General features: G+C 43.5%; 1 protein-coding gene across 2 annotated transcripts; it reads left to right on the top strand.

Moving 5' to 3' along the window:
• The first annotated feature begins 1,656 nt into the window (after positions 1 to 1,656).
• On the top strand, positions 1,657 to 14,084 carry tbc1d24 (TBC1 domain family, member 24). Of its 2 annotated transcripts, none has more exons than XM_061233216.1 (7): positions 1,657 to 1,727; positions 4,175 to 5,258; positions 7,460 to 7,618; positions 8,575 to 8,638; positions 9,191 to 9,286; positions 11,316 to 11,580; positions 11,848 to 14,084. In XM_061233216.1, exons 2-7 carry the CDS (start codon positions 4,282 to 4,284, stop codon positions 12,000 to 12,002), a joined length of 1,716 nt encoding a protein of 571 aa, XP_061089200.1. In that variant the 5' UTR covers positions 1,657 to 1,727; positions 4,175 to 4,281; the 3' UTR covers positions 12,003 to 14,084. The 2 variants fall into 2 exon arrangements, with proteins under 2 accessions (XP_061089200.1, XP_061089201.1); XM_061233217.1 differs by lacking the exon at positions 1,657 to 1,727 and adding an exon at positions 3,852 to 3,968.
• The last annotated feature ends 869 nt before the right edge of the window (positions 14,085 to 14,953 follow it).

Below are 14,953 nucleotides of genomic sequence, written 5' to 3'. Positions count from 1 at the left end.
TCCCTAAAACTAACCACTTGGAAAATGATTTCAAAAATTCAAAAACAAAGCAAATGATAATGAGCCAAACCTGCAATGTGTTGATAAATTTATTAAATAAATTAAACACATATGTTCAGCAACCTAATTAGGAGCCCATTGATTAATCCCTAACATTTGATTTAAAAATGTGACCTCTTTCTATGTAATTGTTTGCAATATAGCACAATAAAAACATGGGAGTTGTATTCTTCATGGCATGCATAGCTATGTCTGAGGAAATGTTGCTTAAGAAGGTAAACAATCCCTCTTAACTTGGAAGGCAAATAAGAAAAATTAACTGCTTGTTAAAATTCTGAGATTGCAATTGTGGTTGGAACAAAAACCAGCATACACAGAGGCCCCCAGGACCAAGTCCATGTGTATTTTCCTAGTTCTGGATGTGATGCTTTGACATGTGGTAGAACCTATGCACTTGTAAATCACTTTGGATTAAAAGCGTCTGCCAAATGACAAAAATGTAAAATGTCAATGTAAGTTTGGGAACCACTGTGATAGTAAGCAAAGAACCAACATTGACCAGTCTGGCCATTCTCCTCTGACGTCTCTCATTAAGGCGTTTCTGTCTGCAGAACTGCTCCTCGCTGGATTTTTTGTTTTGTATATTGCACCATTCTTTGCGAACTCTAGAGGCGAGTATGTGTGAAAATCCCAGATCAGCAGTTTCTGAGATACTCAAACCACGCTCCCTGCCACCAACAATCATTCCATGGTCGAAGTCATTTAGATCACTTTTTTCCCCCATTCTGGTGGTTTATGTGAACATTAACTGAAGCTCCTGACCCGTATGTACATGATTGTATGTGTTGCACTGCTGCCACACAATTGGCTGATTAGATAATCGCAAATAAGTAGGTGTAATAAAGTAAAAATGTTCCTAATAAAGTGCTCGGTGAGTGTATAACGTACAAGAAATGTAAATTTTGTCCCTTTTGAAAACATACTGGAGCTTGGAACGCGCAAATTGTTGCTACAAGGAACACCAAATGAATATGTGAATAACATTACGGAGGTAAAAATCTAAACCAAACAAGCGGGAACCAGAAATAGAGTGGGTAATGATGGATGAATTGAATTAACTGTAATAACTGTCATGTGTTTCGCCTGCTGTTTTGGGTGTCTTTGGTGGACAAAGGAGGGAGCTGTTAGGCTGCCAGGGTTCCTTTCCATCTCCCCTACCTTTGACGGTACTATAAACAAATCCTGTAGAATTGTTTCTGGAATATGTTGACAACAGTGACGCACGTTTATGTCCCTCATGATAATAACAGTGTAATTTTCGCATTGCTTTCTTAAGTTTGGCATTTAATAGCCTAATGCTGTCATTAGTTGACACCAGATGTAGTTCTGTTGCTGACACGAATCCAAGTAGCCTAGCTATGGTTTGTGCAATTTAGCATGTTCTGTTATCGAAATGCCATTACCTATACCTGCCACTTTCGTATTATGAGCTAATGCAACTATTTAGCTAGCTAAAACTACACAATTGTCTTTCTTTCTATCTTCCCTGTTGCTCATTAGAGTTCTATTGCAACAACGACGCGCCTATTTCCGTCAATAGCATGTCTGTCGGAGGGCGCAAAGCAACGCGCACGCTCGGTAGAGGCCCCGCCAATTCGCCAAACCAGAAGAATCTCAATGCGCATGTCCGGTACTGTGAAATCAGATCTCAATTGCGATCTGTGCAGGTAGGAAGCTTTTCGTATATCCATATTTAAATGTCCAATGTAGTGATTCCATTTGTGTATTGGAAAAGAAATGTGTTTGTCTTGACGTTCGGATTGGGCCGTGTTACAATGTTACTATGCATAGTATCTGATACTTTGCTACAACTAGCTTGTTAGCGTAAAACATTAACCCTACGTTCAGCTAAGACGTCGCTGTGCAGGTATATGCCTGACATGCCTGTCAGTCTCCACACGTTCATACGAGACTACTAATGTTATTTAAATAGCGATTCATAATAAATATGCATTAAATTAGTTATTGTTCGGTCTTATTCATGCGATTAGCGGAGAATAACCGACACTAGGTAGCTAAGTTGGATCAAAGCATTAAATAACGTTAGGGGTTTTAGGTAGCGAACAAATGTTAAAGCGTACTGATATGACGGCTTCTTATCATTTTCGTCATCGCGGTATAAGAAGTAGAATGTCTTCATTCATGTTAAGCAATGTGTCGTATCATTACCTGCACGACGACAACCATAGCCTAATTGATATTATTCTTGACATGTCGGCTATAGACATACAAATGTATTTTCAAATAGGTAACGTTACAATTGGAAACTTGCCAAATCAACCACTAGCTGTCATGGTCTGCATTTACTTACACATAGCTACAGGAGTTGTATCTATCATTCATTGATAGCCTATTTATGTCTGTGGCAACAATGTAGTGTGCATTTAAACGCAGTTCACTGTATTTAGCTCGTAAATCCGTTACAGAATAAAAGCATTACATCCCTCATTTTGTTCTGAGGTGTGCCATGCCAAATATAAATCCTGAATCCAGATCCTTTTGTGTCTGGATGAGCAAAGACTTCTTAAAATAAAAGCAGTAACTCAACTCAGGAGCAAAAGTTGCATTGTGTGTCCACACACAATGCAACTACATGACAAACAGAACTACGATGTCTAATTGATGTCTAAAATGGCTCATGATAAGCCCTTATGCTCTGCTGTGATACTCTCCGTCTTTTGTAAAAGCCTGCCAAGACCGAGCAAGTTTGTTTCAGGGAAAATTTGACGGTTTGAGAGGCTGTTGGTGTTCGACTGATAACGAACCTATCAACACATGGGCATTCCTGACTGTACAGTACGCCCATATCTATACGACATTATGTGACCGCTTATGAATGTTTTTCAGTGTTACGGTAGCTGTAATTACAAATGTACAAGCTGACCGCTTATATTTTATTTATATGTAGGCCCAATTGATTCACATTTAAGCTATTATGGATTCATCTGAACTGAAGTCCCTTTCTGTCAGATTTAAGTTTGATAATTGCTTTGGCTTATGACCAAATAGTGATAATGAAATTAGCCTTTTATTTATCATTTGTGTGCTGTGTTTACAGGAACACCCTATCCTGCCTTACAACATGCATCTCGCTCAGACTTGAACACCACATGCTGGTGTACATTTGAAAGGGCACATGTGGAAATACTTATGGATTTTCCACATTCCACAACTCTTGAATCTTTTTTTTTTTTTTTATGAATATATGTTTTCCACATGTATTGCATAGACCTCTACATGTCCTGGACCCACCCAGTTATTTCCTGACCAATGGTCTGAGAATATTAGCCTAATTTGTATAATTGGCTAACACTGTTTGACTGCAGCTTATCACGTACTACGCACAGTAGCTGACGGTGTGACAGGGGGAGTCCGAATCAGTGCAGGTTGGAGTACATTGGGATTAGGCCCAGAGGAGAACTGTTTTGAGTGGATTGGGTGGTTCTTGGGGGCACAGACTGGATGGGGATGTAGACGGCCACAGAGGGCATCTGGAAATCCCGATTAGAGTGGCTGAACTACAGGGGAAGTAGAGCAAGACCTACATATGTGACTGGGAGTAATAGTTGTATTGTTCTGGGAAGAGGTGTAGGCTAGATCAATTGTTTAATCAGAAATCCATGAGAAATATTTCATGAGACTTAAGACCTTTTGTTGTGGTGTATTGTTTGCCAAGTACATCATTCAGGTTCTGTGTTGAAACACTGACAATGAGTAACATCTAAGTAATATCCATCATTGGAGTCGGAGCAGTTAATTGTTAACCAGTGTCATATGATGATGTGTTTGCGGATATGTCTTGCATTGGTTCTCGGATAAAGTTTTATGGTTCATAATATTTTTTCTAAGGAAGGAGGAGAAAGATTTCGCTAGTGCAAAGGTTCACTTGAGACGTCATCAACAAGACGGTTAAGTTACAAATCCTTCTGTTCTGCTTGCGGGTTTCTATTGAGCTTTCAAGCTGTGTCTGTTGATGTGGGGCACTTGGTGTTGTGGTGTGTATCTGCGCTGCTGTAGATCACGGGGTTATTCTCGGATGAGAACCTAAGCCTCTGTTCAAATTGTAACAACTTCTCAACAATTTTCTCTCTCTTGCTCTCTCTCTCCCTCACAGTAAACATCATGTGCGGCTCATAATCAAGCTGAAAACATATCTGTGGCAACCCGGCCGATTTTCCTTGGCTCCCCGTCCCCCTCACTCTCGCGTACGAGCCCCGGGCCATGGCTGAGGAGGACTATGGGCGCTTTGTGGACTGGGGCCAGATGGGCGACCAGGCCAAGAGTGGCGAGCCCAGCAAGTTGGACTGCAAGGACCCTCGGGAGCTGAAGAAGCTGGCCAGGCAGGGCTTCTGGTCCAAGAACCACAAGCTGCGGGCCCAGGTCTACCACCAGCTGATCAAGGCCATCCCGTGTCGCACGGTCACGCCAGACGCCGCGGTCTATCGCGACATTGTGGACAGCGTGGTGGGCAAGAAGGCCCCCACCAGCATCCCCCTGCCGGAGATTGTGGATGGGAACCCTGTGCCCAAGTACTGCCTGAAGGTGGAGGGGGTGGGGGCGGCCCACAAGATAATGTCGTGCGTGGCCAGCCAGTTCCCGGACATCTCGCACTGCCCGGCTCTGCCCGCCATTACGGCTCTGCTGCTGCACTTCAGCCCCGACGAGGCGCACTGCTTCGAGCACGTGTGCCGCCTGCTGGCCTGCAACGAGCCCGGCCGCCGTCTCCTGGACCAGACCTTCCTGGCCTACGAGTCTTCCTGCATGACCTTCGGCGACCTGGCCAACAAGTACTGCCCTGTGGCTCACAAGCTGATAGTGGCCACCGCCCAGGACGTGCTGGAGGTGTACTCCGATTGGATGGGCTGGGTGCTGGGCGACCTGCCCTTCCCCCATGCGGCCAGGGTGCTGGACGTCTTCCTGGTGGAGGGCTACAAGGTGCTGTACCGCGTGGCCCTGGCCCTCCTCAAGTTCTACCGCAAGCAGAGGGCGGGCCAGCAGCAGGCTTCGGCCCAGGACACGGGGGCAGTGCGGGACGGCATCCAGGCCTTTGTCCAGGGCATCGGCTCCTCTGTGTCCCCCGACAAGCTGCTGGAGAAGGCCTTCGCCATCCGCCTCTTCAGCCGCAAGCAGATCACCCTGCTGCAGCTCACCAACGAGAAGTCCCTGCAGCAGAAGGGCATCACTGTCAAACAGAGAAGGTACTGGGTGTCAGCGGGGGCATCAGCAGGGTCCGGGTCAGGGCGTCAGCATGGTGTGAACAGGTCAACAGAAGGGCATTGATAGGGAAACAGCAGGGCTTCAACAGGCCATCAGCAGAGCATAAACAGGGTGTCTACAGGGCAACAGCAGGGCATCACCTGGCCATCAGCAGAGCATAAACAGGGTGTCTACAGGGCAACAGCAGGGCATCACCTGGCCATCAGCAGAGCATAAACAGAATGTCAATGGGGCATAAACTGCATCAACAGGGCATCAACACAACATGGTGTCAGCAGGGCATCAACAGAACAGAGAGTGGTTGTGAATTCTCAAACTGAAGTTTTCTCTATGATTCTCCCTGGAAAACATGTGTAGTCATGAGTGCTCTACTTTTTTTGCTCCAGAAAATTGATGTGTGCTGAAAACTAATTTCGGAGTACATGTACTAATCGGAATGCATTTGTGTGCTACTAAATTTTTCAACTTGGTAAGAATGCTAGCATAGAGCCCTGTGTAGGAAAATAACACCCTTTGACCACATGTCAGAGGAATGCCTGTTGATCCGTTTGCATCCATGTGTGAGTTCAGAGCACTGTCTGCTGGCACACAGGCCTGCTGTTTTCACCGTGATTCAGATTTCTGTCATCCTGCTCTCTTTTTCTCTTCTGATTGATCTCCTGTGCATTCTTCCCATCTGCCATCACTGTCTCTCTCTCCACTCTCATTCCTGTCATTTCCTCTCATCTCACCACATGCCATGTGTCTGGCCTTCATAGGAGGTAGGTCTCTTTCTATTCACTCTATTCACACTGTCAGGCTCTGTCCTCTTGGCTTGTTGTTCTGGAATTTTCCATGGTGACTTTTTACATAGCTTGGAAATCCTTGTTGAGCATAATATCTTGTCGTTAAATGAATTTGTCCTATCTGGAAACTGTGAATTCAGACATTTTCAAGCTACATATAGTCATTCATAATTTGTTTGATTACCTAAAGCATTACTTTTGTTTGTCCAAGTCTTATGAAAAACCTAGGCTAACCCCTAACAATATTTGCTTGCTGATAGTTGAAATTCCAAGCTCTATGAGCACCATGCCAATTGTGCCTTTTTAAAATGTAAACCAATCATCTTCCAGACTGTGAATGTGCAGAATGCTAAATATATTTAATACACATATTTCCTACTGATGTTATTGTGGAGGCCAGGCATTGCATCTGAGACTGCTGCATATGTGTCTGCTTGTCAGTTCTCTTCTCTGAATTGGATAAGTGGATCAATTATCCTGTGAGAGCAGTCTTTTCAGACTTTCCTGCCCTCTCTGTATGACAGATAGAGTTGCCTAAAGCTTGAGAACACGGCCACCTGCATTATTTTAGCTGAGTGACGCAATCGGTTACGTAATTACGGACTGGGCTGAATAAAGGCCAGAAACATCTTCAGTGTTCCAAGGCCGAGCCTGTTCTCTGGTCAACAGCTGCTTGTTAGGCAAACTGCATTAAGAGGTGTGGATGTTGATGGTCGGAGCTGTGGTAATAGCCTTCCCTGGTCATTAGCTTTCACTGAACTAAATGCACAACATGCAGAAATGCCTGGGGTAAAGAGAAACGCCTATATCTTTGAACACCACCACCACCTCATCAACAAGCTGAATACATCGCTGAGCTTCAGTGAAACGGTAAATGGTCTGCATTTATATATGCACCTTTATCCAAAGCGCTGTACAATTGATACTTCCCATTCACACACACACTCGCACACCAATGATGATTGGATGCCATGCAAGCCATCAACCAGGTCGTCATGGGCAATTGGGAGTTAGGTGTCTTGCTCAGGGATGCTTCAACACACCCAGGGCGGGATCGAACCGGCAATCCTCCAACTGCCAAACTCTTGCCTTCTGAGTCAAAGTCACCCCCAAATTAAATATTTGGTCTTGCCGTTTCAGTGTTTTTGTTTTTATCGCCATTTAGGCTATATTAACAAAGCTCATAATGCCCTTAAGCATGTCATATTTGCACATTTTACTGATTGTAGGTTACCTCCATCATCGGAACCACAAGGACCAATGCAGATATTTCCTGTAAAGGCATTTAGCAGCCATCTTAATTTGCGTAATGTTCACTGGGCTCAGGGTGTGGGTAGTAATGACCAATCCCCTTCTCCCCCCCCCCCCCCCCCTTCCTTCCTGTGCGTCATCCGAAGGCGGAATGTGCAGCTGGCCGTGAACGCGGACAACTTCTCCTCCGAGATCGTCGGCGCCAAGGAGATGCGGGACATCTGGTCGTGGATCCCCGAGCGCTTCGCCCTGTGTCAGCCCCAGCTCCTCTTCACCACAGCCAACCACGGCTGCAGCCTCAGCAGGTGTTCAGAGGCTCTTCTGCGTATCACTGCTGTAATGTTACTTTCACCTTCCTGTCAGCTTCGACCAGTCCGGCCCTTCTCCTCTGACTTCTCTCATTAACAAGGCGTTTCTGTCTGCGGAACTCCTTCTTTTTTTTTGTTTGTTTTTTTGCACCATTCTTTGCAAACTCTAGAGACTAGTGGGCGTGAAAATCAGCCGTGTCTGAGATACTCAAACCACCCTGTCTGCCACTAACAGGCAATTCCATGGTCAAAAGTCACTTAGATCAGGGTGTCTCGGTGGCGCAGCCTGTAGAGCACTGACCGCATGCTCATTGTGAGCCGCGACGTCGGTGGTTCGAATCCGACCGTCCGACATTTGTCACATGTCTTCCCCTCTCTCTCGCTCCCATTCTTCCTGTCTCTCTATACTATATACTGTCCAATAAAGCTGAAAAAGGCCTAAAAAATATCTTTAAAAAAAAAATAAAAAAAAGTCACTTAGATCACATTTCTTCCCCATTCTGACATTTTGCCTGAAAAACAGCTGAACCTCTTGGCCACGTCTGCATGCTTTTATACATTTAGTCACTGCGACATGATTGGCTGATTAAATATTTGCATTAACAAGCTGGTGTGCCTAATAAAGTGCTCACTTTATAGTATATATAGTAAAGTATGTCCATAATGACTGATTGCTGTTGCAGTAGTTGAATTTGCATACCTTTAATGCCTACTTGGAAACTGTTCAGTGGGAGCGGCAATATAAACAGCAGTGTATAAATTGAGTATAATGTTCTCTCTAAATTCTGGGCATGAAGCTCAATTTGCTGATCTTGAGTTTGGTTTAGGCACTGACAGCACAAATAAAGGCTCATTCAGTATGATCTTAACTCTGCTGCAGTTATTTAAAGGGCTTGCCTTTAGGACCGTTTCCCTGCCTGATGTAACAGTTCTGTGTCTGTCTCCTGGGGAAGGTTCTACTCGCATTGTCAAGGCTATGAGCCCACTCTGCTGCTCATCAAGACTACAGCTGCAGAGGTACAGCATCCCACCCCCTGTTCACTTACACTGTGACGCCCCTGATCACACGCACACACGCTCAAGCACGCACAAGCACGCACGCACGCACGCACGCACGCACGCACGCACGCACGCACACACACACTGAGGCCCCAAGACCTGCCTCACACACACTGGGGCCCCTCACTCACCTGCTCTCCTGTTAACCCATCTCTACAGCACCTACCCTGTCTGTCATCTCATTCTGAATGGTCCCAGTTCAAACTACCTTTACTCTATCGATAAACTGCATTGTTCGCTTGTGTGGTCTGAGTGAAAATGTCCCTACACACAGTCTTCCCTGACCTGTATCTGACTGTCTGGGGCCTGTATCAAGAAGCAGGATTACTGAGTTAGCTGGATAAGTGCACTGAGTAAAACCCGGAACAGCTCTATTTACCTCGGTCCATGTTCCAGATTTGTGACGATTCCGGGTTTTACTTGGTGCAGTAGCTGGGTAATCCTGCTTGGTGAAACAGGCCCTTGGTGCAGAGCTTGTCATGGTCATGGCACTGCCCTGTCTGTGCCCAGGTGTGTGGGGCTTATCTATCCAGCGACTGGGAGGAACGCAAGCGGGGAGGTGGCAAACTCAGCTTCTTCGGGACCGGAGAGTGCTTTGTGTTCAGGGTGAGTTCTGCGTCGCTGCAGCCAACGGATGCTTCTAGAAAGAAATACCACGGTCGTCTGTTTCTGTCTGTTTGTCTTGCATTCCTTACATATGTGTAAAAATATGTTTTCACTTTATGCAGATTTTAATATGTAAGGGTAGACCAGTGCTGATTTGAACGCCCAGCGGGCACATAGGGATGCAGACTTGGATGGACAGAGAAATAAAGTTTGGTCCCTGAAAAGAAATTAAAAAGGACCACTAGCAGACGCTACGTATTTTGAGGTCACAATAGTTTCAATGCTTTAAACTGTATTGACCTGTCCATAAACACTTAATCATATCATATAATGAAATATTATCTGCTTATATAAGTAAACATAAGTGAATTGCATTCAAAAGTAAATATTTTACATTAAAATGGTTTAAGCAGGTGATTGATCAGAGTACACATTCTATATTTACTGTTTACTACATTTAGAGGAACTTTACTGCCTACTTAACAACTTTCTCATCCTGTGTACTCAATTTACATATGCGATAAGTAAACCGCAAGTGTGCTGTTTTGGACTTGGCCGTTTGACTGTTTTTGATATGTTGTCTGTGAGATGTGGGTTGGTGAAACGCAGCGCAACGAAATCATATGAATATCTGAGTTTAAGATTATTAAAATTTATCAATGATATATTCAGTGACAAATCTGTTAACATAAATTTATCTGAGAAGATAATACTGTTTGTTCCTGATTCTTCGTAATTGTGACCAGACAAGAAATATTTAAGAGTAATGAGTGATGTGGTCACTAGAGGGCGCCAATTTCTTAGGTCTTCATCTTGTGTCAGCGTAATGAAGTGTATCAGAATTGAGCTTCTTCAAAAATATGTGCAAGTTGATTTTGCAGTCAGGAAAGTGTTTCTGGATTTGAATAGGTTTCATTGTGTTGTTGGATGTCCTGTTGTCACTGGCTTAATACAAACCATGAGAAAGTTGCAAAAGAAAAAATTTTGCTCATCCGTGCATTCTTATTTAATAGTCCTATATATGGGCAATTCCACAGTAATGTCAACCTAAGCATGAAAAAATAGATTTACTTACTTCCCAATTAAACATATTATGTCCCAAACTGTCAATTGTGACCATTTTGAAATCTGATAAAATGTGTTATGTGTTATGTGTTATGATAAAATGTGATTGGCAAGTAGATTGTCAAACAATTTCAGATGTGTCACATCCGTAACTCAATTCCATCACATCCATAACGCTGATATCTCCTCTTAAGAACCAAGATGAAGAAATTCATATTTTATAAATTGCTATTTTTATGTTCAGCCAAGCTTCCTACATTACTTGGATATCAAACGTTCTGCATTAGACATTAAAATTCATAGTTTTCATAAAGTGTATAGTCTCCCCAAAATACCTGTCTTTTTGCATCTCATCCATAACACAAGTTATTTGTCACATTCTTTCTGGCTTAACAATGTTTTTAGATTATTGTTTTGGCCCTTCCCCCTCAGCCAAGTGGGTGCTATGATAATACATAAAAAACATTTTTTATCATGTAAGAGGCATAGTTTTTCTGAGGGATTTCATGTCCAAATGTCACATCCGTAACCCTGGAATTGCCCATATATATTTCGCTGAAAAATGGCTGGTAAACATTTTTAAAGCGGTTGCAGAAAAGCTGCAGGTGGAGCCATTTTTCCATGCCCTGCATGAATCATTCAGCTTGTGCTGTGCTACTGCCCTCAATGCTGCAGCCACCAATATCTAGTACACCCGTAACCTGATCCCCTTGAATGAAGCTACCTGATCTGCTCTACACCTGACACCTGACATGGGCTCCAGGCAACCAGACAGTAACAGTCATCTGCCCCATGCCCAGGACACAGTGACATCACCAGCTCTGCTATATGTGATATAGGCTATAACGGCATGAGCCAAATATGGCTCCTCCATTTTGTTTCAAGCTCTTGGTTAGCGCCACGGGCCTTTTCCTTTGAAAAGCCCTAAATGGAGGGGGGTTAATATGTTGCTCTGCCCATCCAGCTGAAGCCGGAGATGGAGAGGTACGAGTGGGTGGTAATACGTCACCCAGAGTTGGCCTCCGCCGCCCAGCCCAAAAACGAGGAGTCCTCGGAGGAAGGGGTGCCCGCCCAGCCCCAAAACTCAGATGAAAACACCCTCCCAGTGGCCGAGTCCCAGGGCGACCCCACCGACCGCCTCTCGCCCTTCCTCTCCACTCGACATGTCCACCCCAACTCCAGGAACACCTCCATGTTCATGGCCGGAAATATGGAGTCCATCATCGTGGGTGAGTGCAAGGAGGCGGTCTGTTCTGCGGTAGCTTTCTCCAGTGCCTCTGGGCACTCTGCTCTTCTGCAGTCTTAATTACATCATATGAATAACAAAGCAGAGGGGAAACGGTCTCCTCGCCAGGGCTTAATTACTACAATGTCTACAGTATATGGAAAGCTATGTCAAGAGTGCCGCTTTTCAAATGTAACCGCTAACGGTTGCGGGTGTGAAGTGATTGCGAGTGTACCTCTCAATCGTGCTCCCCCTTTTTCTGTCCGGCCAGGAGGGGGCGACGGCAACGCCTTGTACATCGACGCGGACCTGAACCACGGCCGCACTGCGCGCTGCACGACGTTCGACAACCCGCCACTGTGTAGCGAGACCTTCCAGGTCTCCCTGCTGGAAGTGTGGGGCTTCCAGGACGGCATGGCGTCCTAACTGGAGCTGAGACGGAGAGGGAGCGGCCCTGACAGCACTGCAGCGCGATGTAGCATCCGGTTCTTCCCAGCATATCAGTTTAACAGGGCATTTCCGGTTTCAAAATAACCAATCATTGCCCCCCCCCCCCCCCCCCCATTAGATTGCCAATCAGAACCAATCAGCTTGATTTATTGTACAGCTGTACAATGTTTTACAGAGGTACAGAGTGTTGGTCCTTCAACTGTATATTTTGAAATGCAAATTTAAGTTACAATAGTCTTGTAACAATGTTTTAACAGAAAAATCTTACCTATTGTACCTGTAAGAAAATGTTCAAGCACATTTATAATAAGACCAGCTAACTTTTTGAACCTTACCCAATTTCGTAGTTTGCATAGTACCAGCTACGTTCCGAACAGGTGTAGATGCATACTCTTAAAAGCTGCATTAAACATACTCAAGCACGTCATACTGTATATACCTGAACATACAAGACCGGTATATATTTCTTTCAGAAGTTTATTCACAGTTAATTTTTCAAGTACATCAAAAATAACCAGGGAACCGGAAATACGCTGCGGAAATTCTACACTGGGGAAAAATTCTACGCTACACTGTACTGGGGCTGGGTGAGAGATCTGGAAACCGATACTTTTGTAGAGTCCAGGGCTATGATGCAGCAAGTGTGATGTTATAGTCTTATCTATTTATTAAGAAACAAGCAAGCACATATACATATGCATTTTTATCATAATTAGTAAAATGTCTTGTTTACATTTTTTTTTTGTTACAGAATTTTAGTAAAATACAGTATCTCAATATTTCTTTTTTATCGTTTTGTTTGCTTGAAGTGTACCAACGTTCCGTCAAAATGGGCAGTGATATTAAGAACCATTGTAGCTACACACTGTTCTTTGTGCAGTTACCTTTCATTCTGTTTTTCTTTTTATTATATGCAGTATACCGTATAATTGCCCGTTTTGCACAGAGCAATCATGTAGACACTTAGGTTTCTTTTAGCAAATTGGCTGCTTACCAGTGGCCAAATACCAGCTCTAATCCGGTATGGAATAAACCCATAAAAGCCATCTTTGGTGCTTTTAGTGCAGTGTATAATGATTAAATATTGGCTGTTCTGTGGAAACAAATAGTTTGTTTTTGTCTGTAATGTATGCAGTTTTTGTACATAGTCAATTGAATTTGAGGTTTGTCCAAAAATGAATGGTTGCACTTTAAAGTGTCCTATTGATTTGGGGGAAATAATTATTTACCATACATTTTAAAGATACTTTATTTGTCTCATGCTTATACAAGAATGTACAGTGAAATCTTTCAACAAGTTGTTTTAATGGGAGCTCAAAATTCATTCAAATGTTACTGATAAAAGGTTAGTGAATTTACCCAGGCAAAATTTGCAATGTATCAAACACTCTGGTGTAATGCCCGTTGTACTACACCATATCTAACCAAATGCTCTTTTTTTATAATACTGCCGTTTATTTACTCATGAACTCACATATTTTGTATTTCAAGCACAATCTTTCTATTTACCGCCGTTGTCCTAATTATCAGGGATATACCGAAACACTCAATGTTGTATCGTAGTACATAGTCATATACTAATGTTCTTTTTGTGAGTTTACTACCCTCTGTATGTGGTTCTTGGTATGAGAAAAAAAAATCTGAACTAGAGATTTTTTTTGTGTTGAGTGTGTATTTTTCATGAAGTAAGCCGATTTTTTTTTTCATTGAAAGTGTTTATGGATCTGATTAAGTCCATATCAGCACAAAACTTGCACTTACGCTAAAATGTATTATGCAATTTGCTCTAAGTTTGGATTTACATTGAATTATGGTATTTCGGAGATACTTATCCTGAGCAACTTGCATAACTGTATCCAAAACGGTGTAGGCAACAAATACCTGATGCTGTTTAATGCTCTGTGCTATACTCCTAATGCCAGCAGATCGTATTGAAGAAGTGACTTGAGATGAAGTATTGGTGATTTAACGGATCAACTCGGTTGTGTATCAATGTATTGTGACATGTATTGTTAAATGTCCCAGTGATGTGAGTAATTATAGTATTTGAAAAACAAATGCTTCTTTGTTTTCCTTTTTCTTTTTCCATTATCGTTTTAAACATGCTCGCAAGTCGCACTTCAATATCAGAGAACATGCAATATCAGTGGAGATGCACTTTTCACATCCGTGTGAAATGATTATTGAAATGGTAGAATACTCGATAATGCGATAATGGGGAACACAGCAGTGAAGGGCAATGGTCCTCGAACAGCGGGAGGAATGTGACCACTCATCTTGTTGTACTCTACCCTGTATTAACGAATATACAATTGTTCGTTTCTCTTCCCTGCAAGTCTAACGAGAATATGCGTAGGTTATATTGTTTTAAACGTTACTGCTTTACGGTAGTAGGGATTACAGCTACTGTCAGTATGTACTCGAGATGTCCTTGAAACCCGTACTAATTACTGAACGGACTTCCATACCCACACGCTTTTACGCAAGCGCATCTCCGCTGTTGACGCCCAAAAGGATAAACCCATTCATGCCGGCACGGCACTACCTCTAGCGTTCAGCGACACTACGCTATGGCTCCTTCGTGCAAGGAAATGAAACTAGTCTTTCCAACAAAAAGCGCTTTAATCCGGTGCAGGTGTTACGCCATTGAAGCATCAGTGCTCGGTCAACATTCACATAATTTCAGGTTTTAAATTATTGGATCGTGTCTTGTGTGTTTTTGTTACCGTTCACGAATTTCATCAGGGCATAGATATTATTCGTGTGTGAGGTTCAGCAGGAAAGCAATCACGCTGACGTAGGCTTGGCAACCCTATCCCGACTGTCGCCAACCCAGCGAGACCGGTTTGTGTGAACTCATTCGACATCTTGCACGTCCTGCTTGAGTCAATGGCTCGACTGCGCACCGCAAAATCTGTACTCAACCC

The sequence above is a fragment of the Conger conger genome, chromosome 2, assembly GCF_963514075.1.
Source record: "Conger conger chromosome 2, fConCon1.1, whole genome shotgun sequence".
Taxonomy (NCBI): domain Eukaryota; kingdom Metazoa; phylum Chordata; class Actinopteri; order Anguilliformes; family Congridae; genus Conger; species Conger conger.
The sequence above is the reverse complement of the archived record's forward strand: the minus strand, read 5'-3'. Positions and strand labels throughout refer to the sequence as shown.

Excerpts from the sequence above, each read along its gene's own strand:
- tbc1d24 (XM_061233216.1), top strand. The coding sequence starts at position 4,282 with ATGGCTGAGGAGGACTATGGGCGCTTTGTGGACTGGGGCCAGATGGGC. Across the intron at positions 9,287-11,315 it reads GAGAGTGCTTTGTGTTCAGG|CTGAAGCCGGAGATGGAGAG; the intron begins GTGAGTTCTGCG and ends CTGCCCATCCAG. Across the intron at positions 11,581-11,847 it reads TATGGAGTCCATCATCGTGG|GAGGGGGCGACGGCAACGCC; the intron begins GTGAGTGCAAGG and ends CTGTCCGGCCAG.